The 16,881-nt window shown below is 42.6% G+C and overlaps 1 protein-coding gene across 1 annotated transcript in view; it reads right to left on the bottom strand.

Annotated features, from left to right (window-relative positions):
* Window positions 1-16,881, bottom strand: part of LOC115145075 (uncharacterized) — a 38,113-nt gene that overhangs the window by 20,640 nt on the left and 592 nt on the right. Inside the window, exons 3-11 of the mRNA XM_029686313.2 lie at window positions 16,647-16,835; window positions 16,372-16,537; window positions 11,395-11,537; window positions 11,026-11,225; window positions 10,458-10,691; window positions 5,052-5,173; window positions 4,750-4,822; window positions 4,270-4,518; window positions 4,008-4,175 (exon numbers count right to left, since the gene is read on the bottom strand). Of these exons, the coding sequence (XP_029542173.1) occupies window positions 4,008-4,175; window positions 4,270-4,518; window positions 4,750-4,822; window positions 5,052-5,173; window positions 10,458-10,691; window positions 11,026-11,225; window positions 11,395-11,537; window positions 16,372-16,537; window positions 16,647-16,835 (1,544 nt within the window). The remainder of the gene's footprint in view (window positions 1-4,007; window positions 4,176-4,269; window positions 4,519-4,749; window positions 4,823-5,051; window positions 5,174-10,457; window positions 10,692-11,025; window positions 11,226-11,394; window positions 11,538-16,371; window positions 16,538-16,646; window positions 16,836-16,881) is intronic.

The following is a 16,881-nucleotide window of genomic DNA, read 5'->3' as shown; positions in this document are numbered from 1 at the left end:
TTTCACCAGCCGTGTGGTCAACGGTGTGAGACTGATTAGTCAACAGAGTGAATCAAGTCAAGAGATGAGACAAACCCCGAACCTCATCACACACTGTTTTACATTTCCTTTGTCGCTGTTTAAATGCCAAAGACATATCTTTCTAAACTGCAACAATGCCTCCTTCAGTAGGACGTTGCTTTGGTTGAACGTTGAACAGGTACAGACAGAGGCTGGACATAGCTTCAAGAGTACAAACTAGAGGGTAAAGGCTAACAACTATGAAGGATGGTTTAATGTTATTTATTTTCATTAAACTTTTATTTAAGCAGGGAGTACCATTCATCTCAAATGTATCTTTCTCAAGGGAGCCCTGCATGTCAAGATCAGCAGCAATTACACAAAAATGTTAGACACAGATAATTACAATCAAGGGAGCACAAGAAACACACACATCGGCAGTGGAAGGCGAATAATAATAACTAGAAAAGTACATTTCCTGAAGAAAATGTGTGTGCTTGCTAGCTTGTCTTGAAGTATTGATTGATTGAAAAGGATAGGATAGCCAGAACATGTTCAAGCTTGAACGGTCCAAGAATTACTATTGGTTATTTATGCGATTTTAGGCCGATTTTAAGAAGTCATAATTTATAAAGTTTGAAAATGTTAAAGTTTTGTTCATGTTTGTAGCGGAAATGGTTAAAGAGCAGTTTCATTTCAATTGTCTACCACTGTGTTCTTAAATTTGGAATAATACTGTGAAATTGTGAAAATTATGATAATGCCCTTTTAGTGTAAGAGCTGATTGAAAAATAAACGAGTTAATAGACCAATATGAAAGAGCGTTACAAACCTCTCTGCCAATAACAGCTAGTTCAGTTTTCCCCTCCCCACTGAGACCACTCCCAGACAGTCCTAGCAACATTCTAGCTATTTTTGTTTCTTTTTGACCATTTTCATTTACAACAATCACAGTAAGGTACTTAATTGTTACCCAGAAGTAATTTGATACTGAGATAAAAAAAAGAAAAAGGCATCATTGTACCCTTAAAAGGATGGAGGAATTAAATAATCTATGAATGTGTGAAGTGTTTCCATCCTCCTGAAATTGGTTTTGGTGTTTCTTGCTTGAATGGTTAGAAAGCAGTGTTACTGTGAATATCTACCTCTCATAGAAACCACTGACTGTAATGTATATTATGCACATTTTAAATGATTATAGGTCAAAAAGTATATACAGTAACAAAATGTAGTATGTAAACAATCTAAATTGGGTCAGTCTGCACATTTCAATGTTGGTTTGGAGTTGATGGTGGTTCAAGAATAGTAGCGTGTCCATTTGTATGATTTTTAACATTAAAGTCTATGGCCCCTTGATTGCCATTCAAATGCATTGTGGTTGATCTTAAATGTTGACGTAGTTAAATTATATATGGTAATTTCCATGTAAAAGGACTCATGAGCACCAACATGTGAAGTTCACAGGAGCATATCAAATTGGGTGTCAAATGAAAGCTAAGAGTCTATATTTTTGGGAAATTAAGGCATTTCTATTTAAAAAATTAGGCATAAGTAATGGCCTTTATTTCTGGTCAAAAAGATGGAAAAGGGGTCTTAGAAAATATCTACCAGAAAAAAAGTCTTAAAAGGTATTAGAAATACATCAAAACACAATAATGTTGAAGTAAAGACCCCTGACAACTAATATCAACACATTTAGTTTGAGAAATGACTTGCCTATTGTTTAAGAAACATTGCTTTGTGCCTTGTAATTCCATTACCGTCACGAACCTCGCCGAAGATGGTGCCTCTTCCTGTTCGGGCGGTGCTCGGCGGTCGTCGTCGCCGGCCTATTAGCTGCCATCGATTCCCTTTCCGTTTGTTTTTGGTTATTGGGTAATTTGGGTACACCTGTTTTGTGTTAGGGTTTGTTTGTAGGCTATTTAAGGGCACTAGGCCCGCTGGGTATTTGTGCGGGCTTGTTTCTTGTTACTCTGTTGGATGGTGTCATTTGTTCGTGTCTTTATTCTCCGGACTATTTTTGTCCTGTTGTTTGGACTGGTAACTTGTATACGCCCTGTGTGTTGGCGTGATCGTTTTTGTTGCGCTGGTGAATAAATTTGACAAATGACTGAACCCTGCTCTCTGCGCCTGATTCCACCCACCACTCCTAGTTATCGTAACAATTACCAAAGCCCTACATATCTATAAGATTGTTTATTTTCTCTCCCTCATGAGTTCACGGAAATAACAAGTAAAGGTAGACCTACCAATTAGTAAATAGTGTTTTTACTGTTTGTTACCAAATCGGTCAGTCCACAGATGTCGTTTTTTGGGCTGGTCCAGAACCGCGTGGATTTTAATTACCACAAACGTAGATTTTTGGTCCGGTCCATACCGGCCTTAATTTGGCCCAAACATAGACATCCATGATCGGTGACCTGTTAATTGAAATGCATTCCAGGTGACTACCTCATGATGCTGGTTGAGAGAATGCCAAGAGTGTGCAAAACTGTCATCAAGGCCAAGGGTGCCTACTTTGAAGAATCTCAAATACAAAATATATTTGGATTTGTTTAACACTTTTTTGGTTTCTTCATGATTCCATGTGTTATTTCATAGTTTTCATGTCTTCACTATTATTCTACAATGTAGAAATAATAAAAATAAAGAAAAACCTTTGAATGAGTAGGTGTGTCCAAACTCTTGACTGGTACTCTATATACAATCAACAAGATAAAAGCTAGACAATCAGGCCCTTGTTGATTTAAAAAAAAAATATTTGAGCATAAGAAAACAGCATTAGCCATGTCAAAATACTTAGAACTGTAGGAAATTAGCTTAAAGACTGCAATTTTTTCACTCAGCATGGTAAAATGCATAGAATTGCAGGACGGCTAAATGTTCTTTCAGCTCCATTACAGGATATGTGGAATTGCAGAAGATTAGTTTTGAAATTGCAACATTTTCTCTCCGCTGCAAGGATGATATTGTTGACTTATTCTTTGGTCTGTGTATATTTCTTCACCACTCAACGCTTATGGTGGGTCGCTACTCAAAAGACACCTCAATTGGTGGGTCACAAAGCAAAAAAACTCCTGCAGTAGAGTATAGTACAGCAAAGACAAGTAAAGTTCCATACAGTAGGCCTACAGTCGAGTAAAGTTCAGTATAGTACAGTAGAGAACCCTAGAGTCCACTATAATGTATTGTACTATACTCCACTGAACTATACTTGACAATACTCTACTGTGATGTGCTGTGCTGTACTGAGATGTCCAAACTTGTGAAACATAGATGTCTATAATTGGTTCAGATTTGGTCTGGTCCAGACCAACCAAATATGGTCTTGTTAAGGGCGGAGCTCATTAGAATAATAGCCAGTGTGTAGAATAATACCCATATGATATTGCATATTTCTACCTTTGTGTTCCTATTCAGGATACATCATTATCCATGTTGTCTGTGTAGTACAGATCAGGGACCCATAATGTAATTCTGTTACCGGGTGTAAATCCACTTCTTACTGGAGTTCAATTATCAAAATATTTTTTTGAAACTCAAGGTGTCATGTCAAAGCTGACACCCCATTTTCTTCTGCAAACATCTTTGAATCTTAATTCAGAGCAGATATTTATCATATTTATTTATCAAAAATAATTTCTCAAGCACGCTAAGTCGGGGCCGTCTGCACATTTTAAAGTTGGTTTCATGTTAATAGCTTAAGCGGTTTAAGTGTTAGAGCTAACCAAAGAAATCAAATAAGAGTAAGAATTTTAGAGAGGACTTCCTTTCAGCAAGCACACCTAATGAGTGTTTTTGTAAGACAACAAAAGCAGTCTGTTAGGTCAGATACAGCCTAACCTAACGTAGCAGGCGTAAAAGAAACGCTTGAAAAAAGATCCCCCGCATACTGGTCTTGACGAGAAGAAAACAAACAAAGAGCCTGGTCGATAGTGAAGGCAATAGAATATTAATGTAGATCCTAGATCTGTTGCTATATAGGATGCTTCTACTCCGAGCCTCACAGTAGTGCTGAGAGCCAGTCCAGCAGGTGAGTTGAGTCCTGTAGTAGGTCCTGTAGACAGGTCAGTTTACACTGGGAGAGGACCACAGCTAGCATCACAGCTCCCACGGACAGCGTGATCAGCAAGGGGGACAGAAGGACCAAGGGCCTGGGGGGTTCTGGCTCCAGCCTGGAATAGAATGAATACATACAAAATAGGAGATGATATTATATTGATTCCCAAGGGGAAATGAATCTGCCCGTCTACCCTTTGGGCTACCTACCTGGTTCTGAAGGGCTGGGCTACGCGCTCCCACTGAGTGAGGATGGCCTGTCGGGCCCCATCCCACTTTCCCGGCCCTCTTAGGCGGTACTGGTAAGGGGTGCAGGGCCCCAGCAGTACACGCAGCCCCACACTAGGCTCCCTCAGCAGCAGCCCTAGGATGTTGGGACGAACCCCCACCTGCTCAGCCAGGGAGTCCAGGTATGGTATATAATCCACATGGAGAGCTGCCTGTCTGGGACACAGGTAACTGAGAGAGAGAGAGAAGGGGAGATAATGGAGGAGAGGGAGAAAGAGAGAGAGAGAAATTGGGAGGAGAGAGAAGCTGTTTGTGACCTGTAGGCCTTCATTTCACTTTGAACAGCCTAGGCCCTAGATTTGGGAACTGACCCGTCTGCAGTTCACAGGCAAGGTAATCACTCATGACAAAGCAAGGCAAATGGCCACTGGTATTGAGGCAGATCTTCTTCATGTTGTTTACCTCTTCATGTTCCTCTTCGTCTCAGTCTCGATTTTGGAAAGCATTGTTTTCCGTGGTGGGAGCTGGGTCAACCCTTCAACAAACAATCATTAAGAATTCTAACTTTGCTGTGTTTGCCAGGTATGTATGTGTTTGCCAGGAATTAATTTTGAGACAGGTTTGTGTCATTCCAATGTGTGTGTGTGTGTGTGTGTTTAAACCTAATCTCTTGTGGACAGACTATGTAAAATAATTGGTATTGTAGTTTGTGAGATTATAGGGTTTGGGTTGCCAAGATTAGTTCAGACCAGGTGTGTGTGTACCTGCGATGACCCTCGTGACCCAGCGGGCCTGCATCTCCACAGCAGGAAAGATGGGTCCTTTAGTCTGGAACAGACCCATGATGGCCAGCGTGGGGCGCTCGAGAGCTGGAGGGAACACCCGTCTCGAATAAAAGAAAACAACCCCTTTTACCTAAAGCAACGTCAAGTTAATTATACAGTATGACACCATTTCCCCCCTGGCATCTACTAAGTGTTGATCTGTCTTCTGTATCTTAAAGGTGCAAATCCTAACATCCACTTGGGGATGGTTAGAAATGTACTGGGAGGGGAGAGGGGATAGGTAGGCTGGTCCAACTCGAAGTGTCATTAAAAAAAGTGTCATTAAAAAAATATATACTCATGTGACCCTCCCATTGTACTGTAAAATAAATTGCACACCCTCCCTCCCCCCTCATGCTCATTAAGCTCAGCGCTAGTTCATACAGGGAACGAGTGCATCAGCTGACGTTGCACCAATCATATTCTGCAAACACTTCCTACCTTCATATGGCGGTCAATTTAGCTGATCAGTTTTACTCACTCATTCTCTGCTACCTCTACTGCTGTTTGTTGATGGATAGTATGCAGTTGCATTTTCTTGCACCCACCCACCACCACCACAGCCTCCACCTGTTTGGTTCTGTGTTTCCGACCTGCAGGGAGATTGGTACAGCGTAGCTTGCTCACTGCCTGTGATTATTATTAACTTAACATGATTAATACTCTGGTGGTGAGCTATCCCGAAGGAGTAGAGCCTAATGCCAAGACTAACGTGTTGCATGTTATAATCTTTTTCTAATAAATGGTTAAAAAAAATACATGGTGTTTCCTATCTGAAATAGAATGAACTCAAAATGACGTTCATGACCACAAATAACAAACCCCGTGTTTATGAACGTGGATATCTACTTTGCAACTTCAGCATGTTTTCGTGGCCCAGTCGATGCCACGCAGGGCTACAGGCCAGAAGGTTGAGGTTGTGCCGACCAACGCAGACGTGCTAACTCTCCCTGCCTTTTTCAGTACACTATAGTCAGAGCCGGCTGCAGACAATGATCAGCTAGGTAGAAATCTGATTTGCAACATTTTGATGCTATATCTATAATTATATAAAATATATGCAACAAATAGAATACTATGTCAATCTCTACAAAAAGAAAATAGGCCTACATCCCTCACCTACCTTGCAGGCCTACCCAGTATCAAAGGCTTGGCAATCTCTGAATGTCATTACACTTTTTGGTGTTTTCTAACAGATGTCTCTTTCCATTCATCAAATGGCCGCTGCACAGTTTGGATGCTGGAATTATATTTTGGACGAACGTGTTCAGGTACAAGAGCCTTTTGAATTAGCCTGATCAGATTTTTTTAAATTGTCACTGTTTGTGTTTATGACACACATAAAAAGTTATACATTTTAAAAGTTAAGACAAATATTTAGGCTATATTGAAGCGTTAGGTTCTGCGTGCGCAAGGAATAGCCGCTCGGATCGGAGAGGAGGCAGAGCATGCTTTCCTGAATAACTGGGCCTGCTGGGGACACGTGGCCACATTATTATAGGACAACTTGGGAGAATGATGATCCACAACAGACAGCACATCTCAGGATCATACAGCCAGACTTACCTGCTACTGTGCCTTTCTACACCTTATAAACTGTTGAGAGTAAATAAAAAAACAATTAGAGGGTGCTTATATTGTCCTGTTTCACGCTACACTGATGTACAACACATTAGGAACACCTGCTCTTTCCATGACAGACTGACCAGGTAAATCCAGGTGAAAGCTAGGATCCCTTATTGATGTCACCTGTTAAATCCACTTCAATCAGTGTAGATGAAGGGGAGGAGTCAGGTTAAATGAAGATTTTTAAGCTTTGAGACAATTGAGATATGGACTGTGTATGTGTGCCATTCAAAGGGTGAATTGGCAAGACAAAATATTTAAGTGCCTTTGAATGGGGTATGGTAGTAGGTGCCAGGTGCACCGGTTTGAGTGTGTCAAGAACTGCAAATCTGCTGGGTTATTCACACTCAACAGTTTCCAGTGTGTATCAAGAATGGCACCTACTACCTACTACACTAGAATGTATCAAGAACCACCCAAACCGGTGCATATCACAATCCCCCTGAGCCACCACTGGAGTGTCCACAACTGATCCTGGCATCTCCGCTTATATTGAAAATTGGTTCAGCTTGAAATGATTTTATGTGTGGTAGTTAGCTTATTGAAGATCAGAGGGGTATCCTATGAAGCAGGTTTGAGGAGGTAACTCTGGTCAACTCAGAGTTAACTCAGGATAACCGGTAATAAGAAAGTGGCTCACATTTTAGGCAGGTCAATTTCTATGGCAACAAATCCTTCAGAATTAACCTGCTCCGGGGCAGGCTAACTCACGGCTAACTCCACTTACCCTGAATGAAATGATTAAGCTGCGAGTTGAGGACCAATGATATCAGATTCCCTCCCTTTTGCAAAGGTTGTCAACATCCCCTTCATTTGAAGACGACGACTGATTAAATATTTTAATAATCAAATGTTTTTTTTTAGTACAATTTTGATGGTAAAATATATCACATTATCAGCATTTAGTGAAGACAGAATGCACTTTGAATTGTTACATTGTGTGAAGTCTTCGATAGGAGTATGAAAAAAAGTGCTTGTGCATTGGTAAGCACACCAAAGACGGCATTAACGATAAGTAATTAAATAAAGACGGCACTTCTGAAAGCCTATTTCACACCATAGCTTGCTGAATTTGTAAGATAACTTTTCTTTCATTTTGGCACAAATGAAAATGTAGCACTGTCTCGCCCATGCATGTCCAGTTACAAGCTTGCTAGAGTTCAGTTAGAGGCAGGTGGACAAGCAATATCCACTGGTGTAGTACAGATAAGCCTGAGCTGGAATGTGAAACTAACTGAAGCTGGTTAACTTTAGAAAAACCTGAGTAGATATGGCTTGCTTCATAGGATACCCCTCTGTACAAACTATCCACCTATACAACTATTGTCACTTTGAATGGTGGCTAGAGGGCAGGATAGACAGACTGGTAGACTATATTGACCTGCGGTATAGTTAGCATGTGGAAAAGCTTAGTGTATATGGCAGGGCTATTCAACTATATTCTTACATGGGTGTCGTGTCTTTCGCTATGCCGGATTAAGTGATATGACATGCTATTCTATAAAATAATTTCTCTGTAATTAATATTACCTGATTGAGCTAATCATGTAAATGTAATTAACTAGAGAGTCGGGGCACCACGGAAAAATATTTATAAAGCTCTTATCTTCCAAATAAACTCTTAAAGACCTAGTAATATTTTACACCAATAGCAGTCGATATTAATCATCACCTTAATTCAGTCTCATCTGAAAGTTGTAAATTCTTGGTTATCTTCACGAACCCTGGCTAACAAGTTGAATCAGCAATACAAAATTGGGTTTAATTATTTATTTACTAAATACCTAACTAATCACACAGAATTACATATACAAAGAATGAATCATACCTTGATTACAAATTGCGTCATAAAGGAAAACGTCCCTAGCGGACGGAACAGATATGACAGCTTGTTACACAAAAGAAAAGGGGCTGGGTTTGAGTGAAAGAGCGGGAAGACTGAGGGACAAAGAGAGAAGCTGTGCTATCGTAAATACAGTATCTTATGTATTCTAAATTACCACCCATTTGGAAAAGGAAAATGTAATAAATATTTACTCTGAGCTGCGCTTCGGTAGGTTGGTGGTAGATGGAAGGCCGTGTTGCCCAACCGAGTCCTTTGAAGAATGTCTCTGCTGGTAAATTGAATACGTTGTAGTAACGTCGTTGTGTGGTAGACGGGATACTGTCTGTTCTTTCCTAGCCCGCGTTTGCAGCTGCTGTGGCTAACTCAACGGCTAGGAGGTATCACTTCTGTAGTGAATAAGAGTTCAAAGTTCATACCATTCGCAACCAAAGCTCAAGCTGAGGTTGGCTTAGTTCTGTAGTTGACATGTTAGTCCTTTTAACGCAGAGGCTGCAGACCTCACGTACTTGGAACAGGAGGTTAAATTGTCGTCAAGGCTTTATATAGGAAGGGAGAGGAGGGCGTGTTTGAACAGTTTTATAACCCATGTCCCTTCACAGGGGCGGGCCACTGATTGAGCAGAGCCCAAATCTGCTCACTGATTGAGCAGAGCCCCAATCTTATGAAAACCCAGATCTCTCATTTGGAAGCTAAAATTACATTTCATCTCTTCACCAATACTTTTACATTCAAACATTTAAATTGAACAACAATTCCATGTGAATCCGATAACAATGTGTAGACTTTCCACTGTAGAGTTTATGTCATCTTATCATTGATGAGAATGTCTCAGATGACAACCGAACTGATATCATATTCATTAAGTACCACCGCATATGTTCAACTGGTCGGATTACCAGAATATAGTTAATTTCCCCCCACTTTCTGATGTTCCCAGAATCTCTATGTTAACCAAGGGGTTTTCAAATATCACATCAGTAGGGTAAAGAGAGGAAACAGGGGGGAAGAGGTATTTATGACTGTCATAAACCTACCCCCCAGGCCAACGTCATGACAGGGGCCAGATGAATTGCAGGGGGGCCGGACATTTTCCACATGTGATTATTCTTCAGAAGAACTGTATAAAAAATCTATGCACACACACACACCAATAAAGCAGTTTTCTTACAATGAAATGTTGCTAAAAGTAATTAGGAAGGAAGTGGAGGGCACTCAACCAGAAAGTCGAGGTGCAACCCCAAAAATTGTTGTAGCTTTAAGGAATGGGATCATAATATTTTGTTGCTTAATCCAGTCAAACACTAGAGCCGAATTAATATAAAGCAACAATTATCAACATGCCACATAGGCGCTAGAAACCACTAAAAACGACACTATAGACAACTACAATAGTGCTTGTCCTTTTGGCACTGAAAGTCAGATTTTGGTGGGGATTTATTTGCAGATATTTTACTAAAGGGTCAGAATTTATCAAAGGGCTAGTCTAAATGAATGAACGAGCCAGTCCTGGCACGCAGGCCGCCAGTTGAATAGCCTGAGCATAAGGGAAGTACTAAAACACCTTGATATAAGGTGGGAGCATGGAAGCAGATGAGGAAATTTGGCTAGGATGGAAGACATTACATCATAAAACCTGCAGAAGGGTGAATGCATTACCCTTCCCTGTGCCCGATAAAAAAACACAGAACCCTCCCAAAAAGGTTTGACAACCCTGTCCTATGTTGGACCAAACCCCCCGCCCCACTAAATTACAAACTGTCCCTAAAGTTGAAATGTAACTTGCTCTATTGACATCCTACATGACTGAGTGAAAATTTCACTTAAGTGGAAGTAAGGATTTGACGACCTGTCCAAGCCAGTATTATAAAAGGTACCTGTACAGGTTGAGATCCCCCTGAGGTCCTGAACATAGTGACGGGGGCAGGAAGGAGAAGGTGCCATTGTATCCAGTACAGAAGACCACTGCATCGATGTCCCCCTCCGTGGTTCCATCCTGGAACAGCAGTCCGGACCCCTGGAACCCTCTCAGGTCTGGCTTCAGCACTACTGCCCCCTGCAGGATACGGCCTGGAAGGTCATCGTTGATCAGCGGCTTCTGCTCTAGCAGCCTGGGAGGACAGAGAGAGAAATTAGTGATCGTTTTTTTTTGGCTTTGTTTTTTATATTTTCAAATGTTGCCGTAGGGCAAACTCTCAAATCCGATCTGATATTTGTCACACCTGTTTCGGGCTGTAGTAGGGTGCTGGTCACCTGTGTGTTGGCTGTAATGGGGTGCTGGTCACCTATGTGCGGGCTGTATTAGGGTGCTGGGCACCTGTGTGTTGGCTGTAATAGGGTGCTGGGCTCCTGTGTGCGGGCTGTAATAGGGTGCTGGTCACCTGTGTGTTGGCTGTAATAGGGTGCTGGGCACCTGTGTGTTGGCTGTAATAAGGTGCTGGTCACCTGTGTGTTGGCTGTAGGCCATAGAGACGGTGGTCATATCGGTGATTAAGGGTTCTCTCTGCAGCCCAGTTGACCAGCGCTCTGGGCAGCAGGGAGGTTAGCAGGACCGTGAACCGTGAGATGGCCGTCATGTCCAGTGGGAGACCGCTACTGGACATACGAGCTAACACCCACGCCCCCTTACGGGTACTCAGGAAGGTCTGGGATGTAAGAGAGAAAGGGAAAGGGAGAACAGAGAAGTAGAGAGACAGACATGAATGGCCAAACTCTCTTTACAGTATGAGAATCACTAGGTTTGAACCTGGGTCGCTTTTGTACTTCAAGAAAGTATTAGCTTAAATATGTCCTCCTGTGACAGGTGAGCCCCACCTTCTCTGCAGCCCGGCTGATCTCCACAGCGATGTCTCCTCCAGAGTTCCCAATCCCCATTACCACCACCCTCTTCCCCCGGAACGCATCAGCATCCTTATATTCCCAGCTGTGTAGGCAGCGGCCAGGGAACGACTCATGGCCTGCATGGGAGAAGAGGTATTGTACCTGTTGGCTACACACATCCAAAACACTTCACAGATGTAACATAGGCCATAGAAAATAAAAACCCACACACAGTATTGTTGAGGACCTTATGGTCAAAACGTTGACACATCTATGGGTTGTCATGACGTTGGCCTGGGGATAGGTTTATGACAGTCATAAATACCTCTTCCCCCCTTTTTCCTCTCTCTACCCTACTGATGTTACATTTGCAAACCCTTTGGTTAACATAGAGATTCTGGGAACATCAGAAGGTGGGGGAAATTAACTATATTCTGGTAACCCAACCAATTGAACATATGCGGTGGTACTTAATGAATATGATGTCAGTTCGGTTGTCATCTGAGACATTCTCTTCAATGATAAGATGACAAACTCTACAGTGTAAAGTCTACACATGAGAGTTATCAGATTCACATGGAATTGTTGTTCAATTTTAATGTTTGAATATGCAATTATTTGTAATGGGATGAAATGTGATTTTAGCTTGGGTTTTCATAAGGTAGGGCTCTGCTGAAACAGTGGCCCGCCCCTGTGAAGGGACATGGGCTATAAAACTTTTCAAACACGGCCTCCTCTCCCTTCCTAATCAAATCACATTTTATTTGTCACATACACATGGTTAGCAGATGTTAGTGCGAGTGTAGCGAAATGCTTGTAAAAAAAATAGTATATAAAGCCTTGACGACAATATAACCTCCTGTTCCGAGGACGAAGGACCAATGTCAGAATGGTTCAGATAATAACTACAGAACAAAGCCAACATCAGCGTGAGCTTTGGTTGCGAATGGTATGAACTTTGAACTCGTATTCACTACAGAAGTGATACCTCCTAGCCGTTGAGTTAGCAACAGCAGATGCAAACGCAGGTTAGGAAGGAACAGACAGAGTATCCCGTCTACCACACAACGACGTTACTACAACGTATTCAATTTACCAGCAGAGACATTCTTCAAAGGACTCGGTTGGGCAACACGGCCTTCCATCTACATTTTCCAAATGGGCGGTAATTTAGAATGCATAAATTACTGTATTTACGATAGCACAGCTTCGCCCTTTGTTCCTGTCTTCCCGCTCTTTCACTCAAACCCAGACCCTTTTCTTTTGTGTAACCATCTGTTCCGCCCGCTCGGGACGTGTTCCTTTATGACGTCATTTGTAATCAAGGTATGATTTAAATATGTGTATTTCTGTGTGATTAGTTATGTATTTAGTAAATAAATAATTAAACCCAATTTTGTATTGCTGATTCAACTTGTTAACTAGGGTTCGTGCAGATAACCAAGAATGTACAACTTTCAGATGAGACTGAATTAAGATGACGATTAATATTGACTGCTATTAATGTAAAATATTACCAGGTCTTTAAGAGTTTATTCGGAAGATAACAGCTCTATAAATATTATTTTGTGGTGCCCGACTCTCTATTTAATTACACTTACATGATTAGCTCAATCAGGTAATATTAATGACGGAGAAATATTTTATAGAATAGCATATCATATCTTGCAGACTTGTTTACGTGTTGCTGTGCGTTTTGTTGCCAACCTATTTTGCTACCTGACAACTTTACGATTTTTACTTTTTAATTACCGTTTATATTTTTGTTTTTTCCCTCAACTTTTTCACTCCGGACGCTTTACCTGGACATGGTTCGTCAGGACCTCCAACAGCCGAAGCTAAGTAGTAACATTAACATGCCTTCTAATTGCAGTCGCTGTACTCATAATATACAGGAGAACGATCGCCTTACGGCGAGGATAGCTGTGCTACAAGCCCAGCTTCAGACGCAATCGTTAGGCAAGGGTAATTTCAGTGTAGGAAAGGATGAAACAGCGTCTGTGCCACCAGTAAGTACAGATAGTAACGTTAGTATAAATCCCCTCGCACGGTCCCCGCAGCCGGACAACTTTCTCACGGTTTCTGGAGGGAAATGCTGTAGGAATGCTCAACCGGTGTCGCTCATTCAGCCGAAAGAAACGTTCAACCGGTTTTCCCCATTAAGCAGCGAGTCTGAGTCAGAGGCCGAGCCTTCTCTTGTCTCTACTCCTCCCGTTACGGGGTCTGAGACGCCGAAGCTTCCCACCATTAGCTCTGACAAATTGAAAACTCTAGTCATTGGCGACTCCATTACCTGCAGTATTAGACTTAAAACGAATCATCCAGCGATCATACACTGTTTACCCGGGGGCAGGGCTATCGACGTTAAAAGGCTAATCTGAAGATGGTGCTGGCTAAAGCTAAAACTGGCGAGTGTAGAGAGTCGGCACCAACGATGTTAGGATGAAACAGTCAGAGAACATAGCTTGAGCGTGTAAATCAGCTAGAAAGATGTCGGCATCGAGTAATTGTCTCTGGCCCCCTCCCAGTTAGGGGGAGTGATGAGCTCTACAGCAGAGTCTCACAACTCAATCGCTGGTTGAAAACTGTTTTCTGCCCCTCCCAAAAGATAGAATTTGTAGATAATTGTCCCTCTTTCTGGGAATCACCCACAAACAGGACCAAGCCTGACCTGCTGATGAGTGACGGACTCCATCCTAGCTGGAGGGGTGCTCTCATCTTATCTACCAACATAGACAGGGCTCTAACTCCACAATGAAATAGGGTGCAGGCCAGGCAGTAGGCTGTTAGCCAGCCTGCGAGCATAGTGGAGTCTGCCACTAGCACAGTCAGTGTAGTCAGCTCAGCTATCCCCATTGAGACCGTGTCTGTGCCTCGACCTAGGTTGGGCAAAACTAAACATGGCGGTGTTCGCCTTAGCAATCTCACTAGGATAAAGATCTCCTCCATTCCTGTCATTATTGAAAGAGATCATGATACCTCACATCTCAAAATAGGGCTACTTAATGTTAGATCCCTTACTTCAAAGGCAATTATAGTCAATGAACTAATCACTGATCATAATCTTTGATGTGATTGGCCTGACTGAAACATGGCTTAAGCCTGATTAATTTACTGTTTTAAATGAGGCCTCACCTCCTGGCTATACTAGTGACCATATCCCCCGTGCATCCCGCAAAGGCGGAGGTGTTGCTAACATTTACGATAGCAAATTTCAATTGACAAAATCTTTAAAAATGACGTTTTCGTCTTTTGAGCTTCTAGTCATGAAATCTATGCAGCCTACTCAATCACTTTTTATAGCTACTGTTTACAGGCCTCCTGGGCCATATACAGCGTTCCTCATTGAGTTTCCTGAATTCCTATCGGACCTTGTAGTTAATGGTTGTACAGTCGTCTAAAATAAAACTGTGAAGGACCTCGGCGTTACTCTGGACCCTGATCTCTCTTTTGAAGAACATATCAAGACCATTTCAAGGACCGCTTTTTTTCATCTACGTAACATTGCAAATATAAGAAACTTTCTGTCCAAAAATTATGCAGAAAAATTAATCCATGCTTTTGTCACTTCTAGGTTAGACTACTGTAATGCTCTACTTTCCGGCTACCCGGATAAAGCACTAAATAAACTTCAGTTAGTGCTAAATACGGCTGCAAGAAATCCTGACTAGAACAAAAAAAAATTATCATAAAACTCCAGTGCTAGCCTCCCTACACTGGCTTCCTGTTAAGGCAAGGGCTGATTTCAATGTTTTACTGCTAACCTACAAAGCATTACATGGGCTTGCTCCTACCTATCTCTCTGATTTGGTCCTGCCGTACATACCTACACGTACGCTACGGTCACAAGACGCAGGCCTCCTAATTGTCCCTAGAATTTCTAAGCAAACAGCTGGAGGCAGGGCTTTCTCCTATAGAGCTCCATTTTTATGGAATGGTCTGCCTACCCATGTAAGAGATGCAAACTCGGTCTCAACCTTTAAGTCTTTACTGAAGACTCATCTCTTCAGTGGGTCATATGATTGAGTGTAGTCTGGCCCAGGAGTGGGAAGGTGAACGGAAAGGCTCTGGAGCAACGAACCGCCCTTGCTGTCTCTGCCTGGCCGGTTCCCCTCTTTCCACTGGGATTCTCTGCCTCTAACCCTATTACAGGGGCTGAGTCACTGGCTTACTGGGGCTCTTTCATACCATCCCTGGGAGGGGTGCGTCACTTGAGTGGGTTGAGTCACTGATGTGATCTTCCTGTCTGGGTTGGCGCTTTGGCAAAGTGGGTGGGGTTATATCCTTTCTGTTTGGCCCTGTCCGGGGGTGTCCTCGGATGGGGCCACAGTGTCTCCTGACCCCTCCTGTCTCAGCCTCCAGTATTTATGCTGCAGTAGTTTATGTGTCGGGGGCTAGGGTCAGTTTGTTATATCTGGAGTACTTCTCCTGTCCTATTCGGTGTCCTGTGTGAATTTAAGTGTGCTCTCTCTAATTCTCTCTATCTTTCTCTCTCTCGGAGGACCTGAGCCCTAGGACCATGCCTCAGGACTACCTGACATGATGACTCCTTGCTGTCCCCAGTCCACCTGGCCGTGCTGCTGCTCCAGTTTCAAATGCTCTGCCTTATTATTATTGGACCATGCTGGTCATTTATGAACATTTGAACATCTTGGCCATGTTCTGTTATAATCTCCACCCGGCACAGCCAGAAGAGGACTGGCCACCCCACATAGCCTGGTTCCTCTCTAGGTTTCTTCCTAGGTTTTGGCATTTTTAGGGAGTTTTTCCTAGCCACTTCTACACCTGCATTGCTTGCTGTTTGGGGTTTTAGGCTGGGTTTCTGTACAGCACTTTGAGATATATAAATACATTTGAATTGCTTTGATATCACTTAATCCGCCATAGCCAAAGACACGACAGGGTGTATCAAAACTGTATATAGAGTATAGTGTATAGATAGTGTATAGTGTTTAGATGCTTTAAACTGACCTGGGAACTGGTCTAGCGGTGAGACAGGCTGTGTGTAGTGTCCTGAACAAACCAGTACCCCATCAAAGATGTGTCTCTGCTCCTGTCCCTCCCTGTTCTCTGTCACCACCTCCCACTGGCCTGAACGACTGAAGTCTGGCCTCTGTCTCACAGTCAGCACGCTGGTCTGAAACACACACAGAAACAGAGTCGTGTAGAGGCTAAATGACTGGGAGAGGTCCATCAAGGTGAGGAGAAGAGAGGGGGAGAGAGAAAAGACTAAAGAGAGTTGTGACCTGGAAGGTGATGTGTCTGAGGAGGTCAAAGTGTTGAGCATAAAGCCTGAAGTACTGCAGCAGCTGGGAGTGCAGCATGTAGTTGGGGTAGTCAGCTGGCATAGGGAAGTCACTGAAACACATCATCTCCTTGGAGGTGTTCACCACCAGAGAGCGGTAGATACTAGAGCGGCCCGGCTCAGGGGTTTCCTGTGGACACACAAATTACTTTATTTTCTATTAAAATTGCCTTTTC

The sequence above is a fragment of the Oncorhynchus nerka genome, linkage group LG17, assembly GCF_034236695.1.
Source record: "Oncorhynchus nerka isolate Pitt River linkage group LG17, Oner_Uvic_2.0, whole genome shotgun sequence".
Lineage (NCBI taxonomy): Eukaryota > Metazoa > Chordata > Actinopteri > Salmoniformes > Salmonidae > Oncorhynchus > Oncorhynchus nerka.
The sequence above is the reverse complement of the archived record's forward strand: the minus strand, read 5'-3'. Positions and strand labels throughout refer to the sequence as shown.